Consider the following 18,625-nt stretch of genomic DNA (forward strand, 5'->3'; position numbering starts at 1 on the left):
GTACTTATTTTGTATTTAAGTTCCATTTCTTACTAAATGTCTTTTTAAAAGTATGGAGAAATTTAGTGAGATTTAATGTTATGTCATTTTTGTTCTTTATTAGAAGTTATCCATTACTCCAGTCTAACAGATTAAAGATATATGTATGTATATATATATATATATAATTTATATAGGCCTATATATATATATAAATAATACACACACATTAATCCATTTTCTGATGTGTTATTGTTGAAATATGGTACAGAGAACATGCAACTTTATGTGCCTACAAAGCATACTGTAGATTTCATTACTTTATTATTTCACAAATTCTAAAAAAACCGAGCATTTCGAGCATTTTTAACGAGCAAAACGAGGTTTCTGTGTCTGTAGGAGCCAGAAAGACGACACTTTTGTAGAATATTTATCACCTCAAACCAGCGATATACCTAACCACTTCTTAAGCAATAAAGAATAATTAAGACAATACTGCACTGCCATAATCATTTATTACAAATAAAACAAATATATTGTATTACATGTAAAACAATTAACAGTCACAATCTTTTAGGAACAAACAAGTCAATAAATCAATAATAACCGAAGTCCAAACGTCTTGTGCGCAGTCATGTCCAGAAGCCATCTGATAATTAAAAAAGATATATCATATTTCACCCAGACAACGAATCTATGGCACCGATTATAATGAGTTGTCATGAAACTATAATGGACATGGGTGTTAATAGGCTATATCATATTCTTCTTACCTACAAATAACGGGATAATCCAGTGGTGAAACATATTTCTGCTTGAAATCGATTAAATTCTTCAAGCTTAATCAGAATTACTGTGGTAAGCTTTAAAACAATAAAGAGAATAAATACACAGAATAAACTTTCTATGTTCACTGACAGCAAATATAATCAGAACATACAAAGTAATTGTGTGTGGTCAAATGATCTTACCTCTGGTAGTAGCACTTCAAGGACAAACGCAATATTATGTGCATCCTCTTTATCCAGAGCACCTTTAATGCGTTCTGCTAAAGCTTCAGTCTGTTATTGGGTTAAACGTGTCAGTTTATATAAGCATTGTGAATATTAATTTAACTATATATTAAATAATAATAATAATACCTGTTCTTCATTAAAAACAGAAATAAAACAATCTCTCCAATACTTGAACTTTGGGTCAAATGTCGGATGTTGATGGAGAAACATTCTGTTTGACCTCAAAACTCCCTTTTTAAGGTCATGAGAAACTTTCTGAAATTTGTTATATATATATATATATATATATATATATATATATATATATAATTTAATAAATGCATAACAAACAGCAAATTAGAACACTGGTTATCAAGACACACTAAATAACTTGTAACATGCTTTCAAGATTTATCCATTTAAATGTATTTTCCCTTTTTAAATGGCATTTTTGACATTTGTAACCCCCCAAAATAATTAAAGTTTGCTTTTGTTTAAATTAATTGTGAGATTGTTATAAAATTGAAATGGCACAACGCAATATATTATTAGTGCGAATTATATTACGTGTGACTGTGGTCTGAGGCTGTCGTTATCAATGTTTTTAACTTAATCACCCAAAAAAAATGAGGCATACCTTTATTTCATCATCTGTTAGTACATCTGCTACCAATCCCGTTCTGATTATTCTTCTGGTTCTACAAATAAATATATAAATAAAAAGAAAATGTATTTATTTAGCATATTTACTCTCAAAAGTGTTTTATCTGGGTTTTTTTTGTGTGTGCTAACTGACCTTACAAATGGATGGGGATATTGCATTTTGCATCCACAGTAGAAGCGGCTATCAGAGTCGACATTACCAACACCTGCGCAGTCATTATGGAGCCATCCAGCACATGTATTCCACTGAATCCATGCCACATTTTTTAAATGACCGTTTATCGTTCTGTTAAAATGTAACATACACACGTTGTAACATACACACAAAATGTACGGTTTTCAAAAGTGATTGATCAATTTAGCCAATATAACCACAAAAATCAAACATGCTTGTTTTTTTTTCATATACATACATATATCTTTAATCTGTTAGACTGGAGTAATGGATTACTTCTAACAAAGAACAAAAATGACATAACATTAAATCTCATTAAATTTCTCCATACTTTTAAAAAGACATTTAGTAAGAAATGGAACTTAAATACAAAATAAGTACTCTGGTTGAATTTACCACGTAGCTTACACCATTTATAGAAGCAGATAAGATAATTTTTACAGGAGTATATATTTTTACTGTTAAATGAAAAATGCTGCCCGGTCCACAGCCTCATAATTCCTGTACATTTTTAAGGTGGAACGAATAGTTCGACGAATAAGGATCTGGCGAAAAAGGAGCTGGAGTCAGCCTCGTAGTACAAAAAAGGAATGAAATAATTCATTAATTTAAAAGAATTATTCTCACAAGAGAAGAGATGGTTTGCACCACATTAAGCTGCTAGCTAATTTCCATCTGTTGTCCCTGGGGAGATTGGAAGTGTCCTCAACAATACATTGTGGTTTAATCAGGATGCATGTAAATTAATGTTTTGAAATTATGCTCTTTCATGTGCCCGTTTGAGACAATAAAAACATACCTTGTCGCCGATTTCAGTCTCTTCTTGTGCTTTAGGTGGCTCCTGCACATCAATGGAAGCATGTTTCCTGTGACAAATTAATTTTTAAGTAAATTTATAGACAGAGAAAAACTTGAGAGAGCAAGAGAGAGTTACCTTTCAATGGCAAAATTCTCCATGAGAATAAGGCACCACCATTTTCGAATAAGAGGAAAATCCGACTTGCGTAAGGGGGGGAAAGTGTTAATAGATCAATTTAATAGATTATATTATCTAGTTAAAATTAATTTTTTAAACAAAGACTTACAGCTGTAAAATCAAAGGGTGCTTCAAAGACCATGTGCAGAGCATACTGAAAAAAAAAAAGAAAAGGGGAAATCAATCAAGTTCAGGCAACCATTTCATGTTCTCATTCTTATGATTTCTGTAACTTTTTTATCCAACTTTCCCTTGTTTCTCACCATCAGCATGAAGATCCCACAGTCCACAGAGCCGGTCAACTGTTGTGGAACCTTCTAAAACAATGCAATTATCATTAAGGTATTCCTGGAAAGGATGTGACAAACATATAAAAACACACAATCTATATAAGTAGCTTATGTTTTTTGAAAGCATTATACAACTAACCTTGTTCTTGATCCGCTTCCATGGTCCTGGAGCGATTCTGTTTGTCAATTTACTGCAACAAAATCAAACAAAAATATTTGAATATATTATAACCATAAAAATTGGACAAAGGAGCCAAGTTTATTCGTTCTAAAGCAAAAAAATTACCCCTGACTGAATTGCAAAAACAACATTTCAAATTTAGAATATAAAAAACAGCATGCAGAACATCATGCAAATGAACATCATGCCCAGAACAAACAGCAGTGAACATCAATGAAGAGCAAACCTTGAACTGCGAACTCTGAACATAATATTTATATTTGTAAGTGCAACCTGAAGACAGTCACATATTTTACATCACCAATCCCGTAGGGGTGAGTTGAATCCAAAAAATACATAGCCTTGTTTTTAGGCTTCAGAACCTGTGAAATACAGTTGTTAGTATATTGAATCCTAATATCACTTTAATCTTAAAGAGTTAGTTCACCCAAAAATGAAGAGAACAACATACACATAGCATCCAGTGTCCTGGCATCCAAGCAGGGAGCAGAATGTAATCCTTGGATCCTATGTTATCCTTGGGGGAACATAAGATTCATTCATTTGTTGTAACTGCATTTATAACTGTTCCAGTTTTAGATAAAATACAACTTGATGGATTTACTGGAAACGATAAAAATGGGTCCAAATCAAGTGGTGGTAGCCAGGTAACTACAACATGGGAATTTGCTGCAAACACATCTGTTCCCTAAGCATAGCATTCAATTGCACATCCATTACAAAAACACAATTACGTGTCCAGGTGATCATGAGTTATATAGTTGTAGGCAAAAATACCTTTTCCTTAGCCACCATGACGATCACATCAAGACAGCTGTTTGCAATCTGTTTTTAAATATATTATATATTAGTTATATAATAACATAACATTACTTAATTACTAAAAAAATATATATTAGCTGTATGGTCAATTTTTCAATTTTTTAAATCATTGTCTGTCCACTTACTGTTGCCTCAAGTGCTGCATTGAGGCCCAAGGTAAAGAAATCTTTTCGCTGCAGTTTAATGCTTCCAACTTGAGCAATTGTCTCATCTCTGTCATTTTTACTCAAAAATCTGGTCAAGCTTTACCACAGATTAAGATAAAGGGACCAAAATTACATTCAGTAAACACAAAATGTGTTATTAAAAGTGTGATAAAAACAAACAATATTACCATTGATGACTGCCAATCACTTGGCTGGAAATCCCAACAACTTCTACTGGCAGACAAGTGTTTAATGCCACAAACCATTCCTGTTGCAGCGAAGACATTTTGGAAATAAATTATAAACACAAAAAAAATGTGTTACCACCATATAACCCCTGAATGAAAACACTCACCACCAGTTGTAACCATTGTAGCAGCCGGGGTACTGTCCTCTATCACAACATCAGTCCCACCTGGTTCCTCATGGGAGAAACAAGGATTACCTGTTTAAGAGAGTTAAAGGGGTATTGAATTGAACTTTACTGAACTCAATTCATCAGTGGTTAGTGGACCATTACAATATTATTAAAAAAGTAGGGGTGTAACGTAGTGTTGTCAAAAATATCGAAATTTCGATAAATATCGATACTGAAATATCTGAACGGTACCAATACTCATTTCCTGAAGTATCGATACTAGCCGAGCTGTCACTTTCACTTCTCTCCAAAGGCACGTTGACAAACACCACACACGCACTCGCCTCATTCGCTCTGAATAAATAGCAAAAGTGAAGTAAATGGGGCCGATCACACCTGACGCGTTTTTTGCAGTGAGAGGCGCCTATTTTAAACTGGTTTCCAGCGAGCGTTCTGCGCGCTGTTTATGTGCCTGCTGCGCCTCGCGGGCCTTCCGTTTTAATGATGAAAGCTAGTTGCTTGAACGCCCGGAGAGTGCGATGATGGAGGATAAACTTGTGGTGCTCTCGCGGGTTACCAGGAGCTTAACGACTTCACGAACCGTAACTACCACAATGTTAACAGAAAGTAAATAAAGTTAATAAAAGGCTGATTTGACGTTTACTTGACTGACAGGACAGCTGTTTCAGTGGTTGCCGAGCAACATAACAAACGCAGTGCACTGCTCGTTCTGTGTGATGAGTGCTGTGTGCCGTCAGGTGTGATCGGGGCAGTGCTGTGTGCCTCGCGTTTTCGAACCTGAAAAACGCGTTAGGTGTGATCGGGGCCTAATATAGCAAAGCACCTGAAAGACCGACACCGGGATCTATATAAATAATTTCGAGGGGTTGGTAACTCTTCTCATTTTAACATTTCTGAAACATTAACCAAGATGGCCTAGTATTGTTGTTGATATGAGTGTGTGTGTGTTGTCTCGTTTTTACACCGTAATTCTTAAAGTTAATATAATCGGACTGAGAAATCTTAGAAATCTTAGACAAGTAACGTTAAATATTTTAACTGTGGTCAAATGTAAATTAACTTGTGCTTATTTAACTTTATTCAAAAATTAGTATTTAATTCTGCAATTTGCCTTCATATCTTATCATCAATTTGATTACACAGATACTAATTAAACTAAACTGAGCTATTGAATGACATCTTTGAATTCAATAATGCAATGCCTTTAACTGAAAATGTAATGTTTTATCTTATTATTATACATTACTGACACTCTATCCTCCAATTTGATACTGTTAAGTGCTTTGACACAATCTGTATTGTTAAAAGCACCAATAGCATTGTTTTCGCGTGTAATGCACACACGTTTGCATTTAAATCTGTTCATCAAAAAACGTTAATGTATTAACCAGCATTAATGCTTTTGAACCAGTGCACTACTTCAGGACATTTTTGTTCATGTAAAATATACCTCATTGTCATGGTCTAGACTTGTTATATTTAGCTTTAAATAAAAAAATAAAAACGTAATATTGTGGCAGTTTTTTTCTCCGTGGTATCGAAAATGGTATCGAATATCGATATTTTTCAAGGTATCGTATCGAAGTTAGAAATTCTAGTATCGTGACAACACTAGTGTAACGATTCATCAACTACATCGATGTATCGATTTATATTCCTACGATCCTACTGCATTGATCTGTGATCGGCAAATTGGCCTTCCGGACGACATATATCGATCTAACATCGTTTTAAAAGGTAATGAATCGATTGTATCGATACTAGGAAATAGCGCATTGGATTTAAGCACGTTAGACTTTATATGGATGTTTTTTCTTTGCACTTTTAATGATAAAGGCGTTAAACGTTACTCGATTCAGTCTGCCTATCTGTGACGTCGTCGCCATGCGTGACGCGCCAGCAGCAGCGCAAAGACAACAAGCAGCGCAAAGTCTCTCACCTCAGAAAAACGGACTTTCCTGTCCTCTCAGCCGCTATACTGCAGGAGCGCGCACTCTTCAACTGCACGCGCAAATGCGGCGGAGCGCGCTGTATCACTTCACTAAAGCGCAAAAGACATACGAGCATGCAACGTCGTAAATTAGTAAGTTAAGAAATAAAAGTAAAATACCAATTGGTAAGTCATGTGTGTTGCTATTTATCAGGAGCAGTTTCATGTTTCTTTACCAGTTCTTCTAAGTATCACCATGGTAGCCTAATTGTTGTTTGTTTCCATAACAAAATGCCACTTACTGGTTATTTTGTATATTTTTATATGACTGTGGTGGCTATACCAAGATTGTATTAACAAAAAAAAAGTGCCTACTGTTTATCAGTATTTGTTAAGTAAAGGGGGACAGAACTTGTGTGTCAACAATTTTTGTGTAAACAAATGTATTATAATAGGCTTATATAATTCCTAAAAGGGTGGGTCGCGGCTTGATGACCATGGGGAAATGTGGGTCCCATGGCCAAACTATTCAAAACATCTTTTAATGTTGTGATAATCGTAATTAATAATCACAATTACAAATTCAAGGGAATAATCGACAATTATCATTTTTGTCATAATCGTGCAGTCCTACTTATTAAAATAAAATATGAATGCATCTGACATTAATTGTTGTTTACTTGTTTGTTTATATCCATAATTAATTGATACCTGATTCCCTTACAAGAATTTTTGGCTAAAAAGTCACTGAATCGATTTCAAGTCACTGAATCGTTTCAGATCGTATCGTTCTAAATGAACCAATATCGTCCTTGAATCGTATCGACAACCATGAATCGTTACACCCCTATAAAAAAGTAATTGTGTGCACATCCCACCTTCTGGCAGGTGCAGGACAAAAGAAATGAATAAAGTGAAAAAAATGAAATGTCCGCAACACTGCTCTTTGCTCCCATATTTAATAAAAAATGCAACGTTTCGAGGGTCGAAACGTTCCATTACAATATTATAACATAGGATATTTTAATGTCTATCTACAAATATTAGTAGGTTAATATAATTTTTTTTTTTTTAAACGGAGGTAATTTACCAAACACAGTTTGTCCGTACACATTTTTCACCATCATGCCCCCAAATGTCTTCTTTAATCTTTCCAGCAATTTGTTGTTTTTCTTTTCATTATAGTGATGAATTATGTTCCTCATTTGAAAGAGATGTGTCGATGGCAAAGACATGTTCAAAAAGTAGGGTTTTTTTTTCATCTTTGCGAATGTTCATTTTGCCAGCCAATTAGGGTACAAGAGTGAGCTTCCTCAACACATCTTTGCTGTCTTTTGTATTGGCTTCATGAAACCGATCATACAGCACATAGTGATCCGATGAACCCGTCACTGGGTGACCATTAAGGTCTGGCTCTGTCTTCTTAGTGTTCAGCCAAGGTAGCGACACTTTAAGCTGTAGTGTTCAGCCAAGGTAGCGACACTTTAAGCTGTCCACATTTGGCCAATTCGATGTTGGATTGAGTGGGTTCTGCCAAGCGACCTTCAAATGGAGAGATAGGTAGTTTTTCTGATGCCCTTAAATTCAAGTGAGTTGCAAGACCACGTGCAAAGTCATAAATTATGACATTTGGCATATGCTTCCAGGATAATAGTAAGTCTGCAAAGTCTCGAGGGCTCTCAGCTCGGAGATTGCATTTGATACTGTAAACAATCCCACATGGGCACATAATCACTGCCCAGCCTCCTAAAAAAAAAGATATGAATCACATCACATGAGTAAATCAAAGTATACCATTAATTTGTTTTGTTTCTAACTAGACATAAACTAGATTGCAATTGAAAATATTATGTGCAAGACATCTTAAACTTACCAGAGGCCCCCCAGATTTTGTCAAAGATTTTGTCATACGTTTGTCTGGATTTCATTTCATTTGACAACCTCAGAAGAAGATCACTGCGGGATCCATTGGAGTCCAAGCCACACTCTTTACATAACTTCCGAATGACCCCAACCTAACAAAATATATAGTCTTGTTAAAAAGGTCATATTAAAAACACAACACAGTCGGGTGTTTTTGACTAACAAACCCTACTTACTAAAGATGTCACTAGTATGTCACTTACTAAAGAGTGAAAAAAATTGTGCATTATGACAAGGTCACACTAAGAAAACCATTTAAGAAAAAAAATCCAATTACAATGAACATATAAAACCTTGTAAAGTAAGTCGCTTTGGATTAAAGTGTGCCAAATACATAAATGTTAATGTAAACACAATTAACAAGTGGAGTATCACAATAGTCATACCTGATAAATGGAAAACACCTTTTTTTGTGTAAATCCATGATCACCACAGGGGGATGATCACCACAAGTAATGCAGGAATACTTGTACTCATGATCAGTAAGGGCCTCAAAGTGCAAGTATGCATGAAGCACTGTGTATGCTGGTGGAAACTTCAGACCTGTCATATCTTGCAAAAACTCGACAGTGTAATTTCATTGCACATATGCATATTTATAACACCATCCTACCTTCAACAATGCACCAGTTGCAGAGTATTTTAGCTCTCTTTGTAATTAAAATAGGGTCACCTGGGCATCTATGACACACAGTTTCTTCTGGACAAAGATATTTTGGGTAGTCTTGGCCTAGTGATGGTGCACGTATATTGCCTGGTAGGACAGCAGGTATCATCTTGTTCTGTAGAATGTACTGTACCATTTGTTTCAGTCCCAGATCATGTGGAGGATACAATGGATGGTCTTCTGTGATGTTGCTCTCCTCTGAATGTGTATGAGCCTTTTGGGGTGGGGATTCTTCTCTGCTGAAGACAGTACGGAAAAGCTCATGGTCTGTTTGAAATAGATGCCATTTCGCAATGTACTTATGTGGACACGAACGGCACACTTTGGAACAGGGGCAGTGACATGTGTTTAATTTGGTGTTGTAAACAACAATGAGACGCCCCAACCGGCTATAATAGGACACATTTGGCTCAAAAACGGAGATTCACTTTTTTGTTTGAGGGCTGCCAATTGAGGTTTCTACAGACAGTGGTACACTGCTAGAAATGGCAAGCTGCTGACGAGCAAGGCATATGTTTTTCTTCTCGTCACCAAACCATTTTGCTCTCACCATTTCTGTTAAAACATCTTCCTTTAGAGAGACTGCTTCAGCTGAGGATGTGCAGAAACTTACAGATCTGACATGCATACACTGATAGGATAACATACCACTCCTCTGTGCTACTTCCATGTTTACTTGGCATTCGTTTGATTCACAGCAGACTTTTTGTTGTTCTCCCAATGTTTTGCATTGGACATGAAGAGGACTACTCTGACCACTTGCAACTTTAAGCACTGTGAATATGCCATTTGATTTGTCCACACACTGGCTTGCAAGGAAAATCTGGCATTAATGTCCTGAATTGGTTGATTTGTGTGTTTACGGTCAATGTTTTTTTTTATGTTTTTTTTATTCATGAGGGTATTGCAGATTGGGCATTTCTGTTTAATAACAGGCCGTGCACGAACCCTGGCTGGCACGTTAAATGCTGTGCTGGAGGCTGATGGTGTCCCAGTAGTCGGTGGCATGTTACAAAGAGTGCTGGAGGCTGATGGTGTCCCAGTAGTCGGTGGCATGTTACAAACATTGCTGGAGGCTGATGGTGTCCCAGTAGTCGGTGGCATGTTACAAAGAGTGCTGGAGGCTGATGGTGTCCCAGTAGTCGGTGGCATGTTACAAAGAGTGCTGGAGGCTGATGGTGTCCCAGTACCTGGACACAGTTCAGTAACTTACAGAGCCGTTTTGTATAAGTTAAGCGTATAACGTTAAGTATGTTGCATCCATCAAAGACAGAACTTCTTTTTACCTCTTTCTCTTCTTCTTTTCTTTGTTCCACCATGTGCTCCGCCATAGTTAAACCTTTTAAACCTCTATCTTTTACTGTCTAAACCTTTTACTGTCTACTCTAAACATGAACTCCGTACACTTCCGGCATCAGACTGCTACCCCGCCCACTTCCGGCATCAGAGTGTTAGGCTGGCGCTGTCGTCCTCACACTGCTATGACGTATGGTTCTGCGGTTCTGCAGCTGGTTATTATTGGGTCTTTTTGGCTTTTTTATTAATTTAATTAATAAACTAATTATATAAAACTATTGTCAGTGCACTACAAATAAATTGGTTCTATGCCTTTACTTTATTAATACAACTCAATTAAAAAATACAAGGCTTAAGTAATTTATTTTCCTTTGGTGGTACAGCCTGAGACATGCACAAGCCTTCTGCGTTTTTGTTTTGCTTTTCCCTCCATTGTACCGAACTCGTACCGAACTGTGATGTCTGAACCGAGGTATGAACCGAACCATGACTTCTGTGTACCGTTGTTCCACCCCTAATATCCTACATGAATGCCCTGATACTAATAATTCGGGGTAAGGATTAGATTAGGTGAATGTTCAAACTTATTTTCTATGCAAGTCAGAACTCACTTCCTCCATCATGTGCTGTCTCCATGTGTCCCTCAAGTTGATCTCAAGATGTCTTACTGTCATCACTCTGTGGACTTACGCCCTTCTGGCTCCAAACATTACTCACACTTTTGTGTTAGGTCTTTATTGTTTTGTTGCTTTATTCAATACAGTTTGTTCTCAGATAGGTCTCATATTCGCCCAAAATGCCACTTTGTGGCGAGGGGGGCGTGGTTTAGCTAAGTCTGTAGCGGGAGAGAAAGGAGGGGGCCGAGCGGTGAGTAAGTAGGTCAAGTGCAGATGATGAACACCTGTGTCTGATTGCAGTAATTGGCGTGGAGAGACTGCATATAACCTGGGAGAGCGAGAGATATGGAGAGAGTTTTTGGACTGGGACCTCACGAGGACGCTGACGTGGAAAGAGAGCAAGCTGAACGCTGAGATTATTGTTTTGTGAGAAGCTGTGTTTATCACGGTGAAGGCGCTTTGTGCGCACCTTTTGTTTTATTGTGAAAAGAGATAATAAAAGTGAGTGTCCCAGTCAGCCGACCCCTGTCTTCTTCCTTCCTACACAAACGAAACTACGAACCTTATTACAGTGGAGCCGAAACCCGGGAAGGAAGAAGATCATCGCCGCCATGCAAAACCCGCCAGCCTCGCCATTTGCGGACATCATACAAACGCTCGCCGGTCTTCACCAAGAACAACATCAACAGCTGCTGGCCATAAAGGAGGAGCAAGACCATCGTTTTGAAGCGCTCCTCCGAGGCCAGCATGAAGACCGCGAGCTGTTCCGGAGCTGGATAGACCGGGAGGTTAGGGCTGTCCCCCAACCATCTAAAGACATATCCTCACCGCTGCCGCTGAACAAGATGGGGCCACAGGATGACCCCGAGGCTTTCTTGGACTTATTTGAAAGGTCAGCGGAGGATAGGGGATGGCCCTCCACGGACTGGCCAATGCGGCTCATCCCGTTGCTTTCCGGAGAAGCACAAGTAGCCGCACACCAACTGCCAGTCCAGAATCTCCTGGTCTATAAAGGTCGGCTGGACCCCAGAACAACACCGACAGAGGTTCAGGACCCTGAGCCTCGAAGAGTCCGGCCGGCCCTTCATCATGGCACAACAGCTCCGGGACTCCTGCCGCAAGTGGCTGATGGCCGATGGAAGCGACGTCGAGGGAATCATCGACCGAGTGGTACTGGAGCAGTTCATCTCAAGACTGCCAAAGAGAACTGCAGAGTGGGTCCAGTGCCACCGCCCGACGTCGCTGAATCAGGCCATCCAGCTGGCGGAGGACCAAATGGTGGCGTGTCTGGGGGTCGGCGAACCTCTACCATCTGCCTCTCTTCCTCTCTCCGAAACCCCTGCCGCGGTGGAGGACGGGGAGCCAGAGCGAGCCGGCGGCACCTTCTAGAGCCTTTACCCGGGGAGGGGGCTCGTTTGCTGGGTCGGGGCCCCCTCAAGCGGCGCCGGCGTTCTCTCCACGCCAATTCCTTGACCCGCTTCCTGCCCACAGAGCGGAGGGGAAGCCTGGGCCGGCTTGTTGGCGCTGCGGGGACCCGGGTCACTTTATCGATCGGTGTCCAGTGATGGAGGTGGGGACGCTGATCCGGGTCCCCGACGCCCCACGAGCTGCCCCCGATCAAGCTGGCCAGTACCAGATACCTGTGAGTATCAAGGGGGGTACCTATCAGGCTTTGGTGGATTCAGGTTGTAACCAAACCTCCATGCATCAAAGCCTGATTCAACCTAAGGCATTGGATAACGGCCGCATGGTTAAGGTAAGGTGTGTTCACGGGGATGTGGTGGATTATCCTATATTGCCCGTGGAAATTAAATTTAGGGGTCAAAAACATAGTGTGGAGGTAGCGAATAATCCGCACCTCCGGCATCCGTTAATTTTGGGGACTGATTGGCCCGACTTTAATAAATTATTAGGGGTTTTGTGTACGGATGCTTCTTGGGGGAAAAAAATTGAGGGAGAGGAGGCGATTGCTCAGCTGGGTGAAGCTGAGTTGGAACCTCTGGGTACTGTTTCAGGGGAACAGAGCGCTTTAGAAAGAATCCACTTTCCCGAGCGCGATGATTTTCCCCTGGAGCAGTCCCAGGACGATACGCTAAAACCATAGACTGTAAAAAATATGGACAAAGCGTCTGTGACGTCACCCATAGACTTTCTGAAGAACGGGTTTGAAGCCGTTTATGGGGGGTATGGGCGGCGCCATCTTGGAAAATCTTGGGAAACCCTAACCCCGCCCACCTTCTGACGCAGCGCGCGTCACTCAGCTCGCTCTGCTACTCCGGTTATCTCTGTGTATATTTTAGGCAACGAAATATGTTATAAAACACCATACTAACTCTTTTCGTTTTCATTTAAAGAAATCTTAAACATTATAGCCACACAAATGTGGTTCAGGCGACGCGTATTGATTATATTCACTGCACATAACGTTTGCCTATTTATAACAAAACGAAATATAAAACACAAACCTGCCTCTTTTCGTTTTAAATATAATATAAAAATATTAAACATTTTAATATGGTCCAGGCAATATGTGCATTTGTACTAAACAACAGATGTTGCAGTAAACAACATTACAGATCATCTTCGTTGTATTAAAATTTAAAATGACAAAACTCAACCCAGTCTCTTTTTGTTAAATTTCAGTTTTATCAATATTAGCTATTATAAAAGTATAAGTAAAAGGTAAAGTTACAATAAGCTATACAAATAAAGCAAACAATTCAGTCAAACATAAAAAGTCATGCGCTCGATCTAGTCTAACCATACAACGGTACAAGTTAAATATAGCTTATAAAGTTATGAAACTTCCCCTCAGCCAAAACGATTGCCCACGAGACCAAAAATCGCCCGTTAGATATAGACAAGACGAATTATATCTCATGTTTAACCACTACAGAGACGCCAGAGTCAGCGGCAAACCTCAAAACGTCTAGCCGATGAAAGGCTGCTCCAGGCGGGGTACATCGCGCCGAGCGCCCGGTCATCGCTGGATCTCACAACTGGATACAATTTTCATAAATCTTTATAAATAAACCACAGATTTGAGCTTTAAACAACTACATTCTCGCCTGAAAAACTCTTAAAACTACATTTCATGATACAGAAACAGTAGTATTATATGTCAACTGTATTAAAAAATGGCGCTTCTTATGTTGTCATTCTGCCTTTCAGCTGTCAATCAAGCTGTCAATCAAAGTTAACCACGCCCTTATTGTCATACATTTTATATCTAAATACTATCTAAACTAACGAGTTAGAAAAAAATTCACTACCCTCGCCGTTGTCAGGCACTCGGAACCTATCGAAAAATCCAATAAAAGTCCATGGGACCAACCTGTAAAAACATGATTTTATGCTGTGAAAACGGACATTTTAACATGGGGGCTATGGACATTTGCTCCCTTTTGGGACCTTCCCCTAGCGGATTTTCGATGTATTGCAGTTTTTCGCACTTCCGGGTAGGCTTCATTTTTCAGATCAGAATGTTGCCCCTTGGCTAAAACATGCTTTTGATCAGGTTCGATCCATCGATGGCCAGCTTCTCCACCCTGACCAACCGCTCTCCTATCCTTATTTTTCAATTTTAAAAGATAAGTTGTATCGGGTGACCCAAGACGCCCAGTCAAAACAGGATACAACTCAGTTATTAGTACCTCGAAGCCGCCGGGAAATGCTTTTCCAGGCGGCTCACTGTAATCCAATGGCCGGGCATTTAGGACAAACAGCGACACTAAACCGTCTCATGGCCCGATTCTTTTGGCCGGGCATTCACGAGAACGTGCGCAAGTGGTGTGCGTCTTGTCGTGAATGTCAGTTGGTAAACCCACCGGCTAACCCAAAAGCACCTTTGTGCCCACTTCCCTTAATGCAGGCCCCCTTCGAGCGAATTGGTATGGACCTCATCGGTCCATTAGAACGGTCAGCACGGGGACACCGCTTTGCATTGGTCCTGGTGGACTATGCAACATGGTATCCCGAAGCAGTTCCACTCCGCACTATTTCCGCTAAAAGTGTGGCGAGTGCACTGTTTCAATTGATCTCCCGGGTGGGAATCCCGAAAGAGATTCTCACCGATCAAGGCACGGCGTTTATGTCACGAACGATACGCGAACTTTACGAGTTATTGGGCATTAAAGCGATTCGTACCAGTGTCTATCACCCACAGACAGACGGGCTGGTAGAACGGTTTAATCGCACGTTGAAAACCATGATTCGAAAGTTCGTACAGGAAGACGCCAAAAATTGGGATAAATGGTTAGAACCCCTCTTGTTCGCTGTACGGGAGGTCCCCCAAGCCTCCACAGGGTTTTCCCCCTTCGAGCTTCTCTATGGACGTCAGCCTCGCGGGGTGTTGGATGTCCTTAGAGAGACTTGGGAGGACGGACCTTCAAATAGCAAAAATGAAATTCAGTATGTCATGGACCTGAGAACAAAACTCCACACTTTGGGGCGGCTATCCATGGAGAATTTGTTACAGGCTCAGGACAGACAAAGTCTGTTGTACAACAGGGGGGCAAGACTGCGTCAATTTGCACCGGGAGAAAAAGAGCTTGTATTACTTCCCACTTCTAGTTCGAAATTACTCGCAAAGTGGCAAGGACCCTTCGAGGTCACACGGCGAGTTGGGGATCTCAATTATGAGGTAGTACGAACAGATAGAGGCACATCAAATATACCACCTCAACCTCCTGAAAAAATGGTCTGAGGTGGAGTCAGTGATGCTGGCGATGGTGGTGAGCGGAGAGGAGGATCTCGGTCCGGAAGCGATTATAAAACTCAATCCCTCGCTCTGGACCCTGGGGGAGACCACCTCTCACCATCCCAACTCACTGACAAAAAGAATTTGCAGGCAGAATTTGCCGATGTGTTTTCGCCTCTGCCTGGTCGGACAGATCTCATTCAGCACCACGTTGAGACCGAGCCGGGTGTGGTAGTTCGCAGCCGGCCGTACCGCCTGCCAGAACACAAAAAAAAAAGTAGTGCAGAGTGAATTAGAGTCAATGATGGAAATGGGAGTAATAGAAGAATCCAACAGTGACTGGGCGAGCCCGATAGTTTTAGTTCCTAAAACGGACGGCTCGGTCAGATTCTGTGTGGATTACAGGAAGGTGAATGCTGTGTCGAAATTCGACGCTTATCCAATGCCTAGGATTGACGAATTGCTTGATCGGCTGGGTACTGCTCGTTTTTATTCGACACTGGACTTAACGAAGGGATATTGGCAGATCCCCTTATCACCCATGTCCAAAGAAAAGACCGCTTTCACCACGCCGTTCGGATTACACCAATTTGTCACCCTTCCTTTCGGTTTGTTCGGGGCTCCAGCAACGTTTCAGCGTCTGATGGACAGGATTCTCCGGCCGCATTCTGCATATGCTGCTGCCTACTTGGATGATATCATCATCTATAGTGGTGATTGGCAGCGGCATATGCAGCAGTTGCGGGCTGTCCTGAAGACGCTGAGAAGGGCTGGACTCACGGCCAACCCGAAGAAGTGTGCGGTTGGGCGGGTGGAAGTTAGATATCTGGGCTTCCACTTGGGTCATGGACAGGTGCGTCCCCAAATTGATAAGACAGCAGCAGTTGCAACTTGTCCAAGACCCAAGACCAAAAAGGAGGTTAGACAGTTCTTGGGGCTGGCGGGATATTATAGAAGGTTTGTTCCTAATTATTCGGACCTCGCCAGCCCGCTGACTGATCTGACTAAAAAGGAGGTACCAGATACGGTTCAGTGGACGGAGCAGTGTCAGCAGGCTTTTACTCAGATAAAGGCTGCTTTGTGTGGCGGCCCACTCTTACATGCCCCTGACTTTTCTCTCCCTTTTATTCTGCAGACCGACGCATCGGACAGAGGGATGGGCGCAGTCCTGTCCCAGGAGGTGGGGGGTGAGGAGCGGCCGGTGCTGTACATCAGTCGGAAGCTCTCAAAGAGAGAGACGATGTACAGCACCATAGAGAAGGAGTGTTTAGCCATCAGGTGGGCCGTCCTCACCCTCCGCTATTACCTCTTGGGACGGGAGTTCACCCTCTGCTCGGACCACGCTCCCCTGCAGTGGCTCCACCGCATGAAGGATACCAACGCGCGGATCACTCGTTGGTATCTAGCTTTACAGCCTTTTAAGTTCCAGGTGATCCACAGGCCGGGTGCACAGATGACTGTGGCTGACTTCCTCTCCAGGAGGAGGGGGGGGAGGCTGCAGGCCGGATGGCTCCCCGGCCTGAGTCGGGCGGTGGGGGTATGTGGCGAGGGGGGCGTGGTTTAGCGAAGTCTGTAGCGGGAGAGAAAGGAGGGGGCCGAGCGGTGTGTAAGTAGGTCAAGTGCAGATGATGAACACCTGTGTCTGATTGCAGTAATTGGCGTGGAGAGACTGCATATAACCTGGGAGAGCGAGAGATATGGAGAGAGTTTTTGGACTGGGACCTCACGAGGACGCTGACGTGGAAAGAGAGCAAGCTGAACGCTGAGATTATTGTTTTGTGAGAAGCTGTGTTTATCACGGTGAAGGCGCTTTGTGCGCACCTTTTGTTTTATTGTGAAAAGAGATAATAAAAGTGAGTGTCCCAGTCAGCCGACCCCTGTCTTCCTTCCTACACAAACGAAACTACGAACCTTATTACACACTTACTCCCCTCTGGCTCCAAGCCCTCGATACTACGTGGCAGGCAATGCAAATGACAATAACAGGAGATGACATGACTCACCGGGTTTTGCTGACTGATTCAACTCACCACAATTGTTTGATGGAATCGTAAAAGGCGCAAGAGAAAAAAGACGGCAAGCACGGATGGCAGGTTAACAGGCTAGCAAAATGCTAGCGCATTGTGCTAGCGATAGCACAATGATCCTGTTATTGACTTAATGTTGGATATTATCAGATCTATTGTGATGATTAAATTATATTAAGAAATATAAACAGGAGGAAAATAGAGTTTAAAAATAAAGCTATACGGAGCTACAAGCGCAATTCACTCAGGCAGACAGGAAACCGCTGTGCATCAAACTGCAACATTACACACTAACTAAAGTTGAAAAAGTATAATAGGACCCCTTTAACTTACTCCAGGACTCTGTAGTCTCCGAATAACTAAGCCTATTTTAAGCCACATTCATGAAAGGTACTTAAATGCCCTAGTTCAACTAGTACGCATTAAGGCCTTCTACTGGCTTAATCGATGCCCTGTCTGTAAAAAAAAAAAAAGGGCCTCAGCCTTTGTTCCATTGCAGTTTGAGACACAAACTTGTTTTGTAGCTTAATTCGTTGTAATTGTACTTTACTTGTATTATGTAATACTACCGCTGCTATTGCAGTAGTATTTTATACTTCAGCTGTATTGCCGTAATACTGCAGTTTTCTGCATGTACATCTACAGAAACTGCTGTATTACTTCTAAAAAACAACAACACAGTAATCATTTGTGGGTTTGGGGAGCATGTAATGTAAATTACTGACCTCGGGCATGCAGTCGCTCATTTAAAATACTCAACTCTTGATCAGGCATCATTGGGGCTTTCTCCAGGGCAATGGCCAGAGTTTTTTGGCCTGCTGAACACCCTGGTCCAAAGTGGGCCAGCTCGGGCTTGAGGA

The 18,625-nt window shown here is 41.2% G+C and overlaps 1 protein-coding gene across 1 annotated transcript; it reads right to left on the reverse strand.

The window, feature by feature from the left end:
• Nucleotides 1–475: 475 nt before the first annotated feature.
• On the reverse strand, nucleotides 476–4,255 carry LOC309496132 (uncharacterized protein). Its single transcript, XM_082166151.1, has 13 exons — nucleotides 4,207–4,255; nucleotides 4,037–4,084; nucleotides 3,218–3,776; nucleotides 3,052–3,105; nucleotides 2,898–2,942; nucleotides 2,747–2,811; nucleotides 2,612–2,678; nucleotides 1,771–1,923; nucleotides 1,612–1,672; nucleotides 1,122–1,250; nucleotides 951–1,040; nucleotides 753–842; nucleotides 476–628 (listed from the first exon to the last, which is right to left on the reverse strand). Exons 4-8 carry the CDS (start codon nucleotides 3,058–3,060, stop codon nucleotides 1,855–1,857), a joined length of 255 nt encoding a protein of 84 aa, XP_082022277.1. The 5' UTR covers nucleotides 3,061–3,105; nucleotides 3,218–3,776; nucleotides 4,037–4,084; nucleotides 4,207–4,255; the 3' UTR covers nucleotides 476–628; nucleotides 753–842; nucleotides 951–1,040; nucleotides 1,122–1,250; nucleotides 1,612–1,672; nucleotides 1,771–1,854.
• Between the last annotated feature and the right edge of the window lie 14,370 nt (nucleotides 4,256–18,625).

The sequence above is a fragment of the Leuciscus leuciscus genome, assembly GCF_965113295.1.
Source record: "Leuciscus leuciscus genome assembly, chromosome: 4".
Lineage (NCBI taxonomy): Eukaryota > Metazoa > Chordata > Actinopteri > Cypriniformes > Leuciscidae > Leuciscus > Leuciscus leuciscus.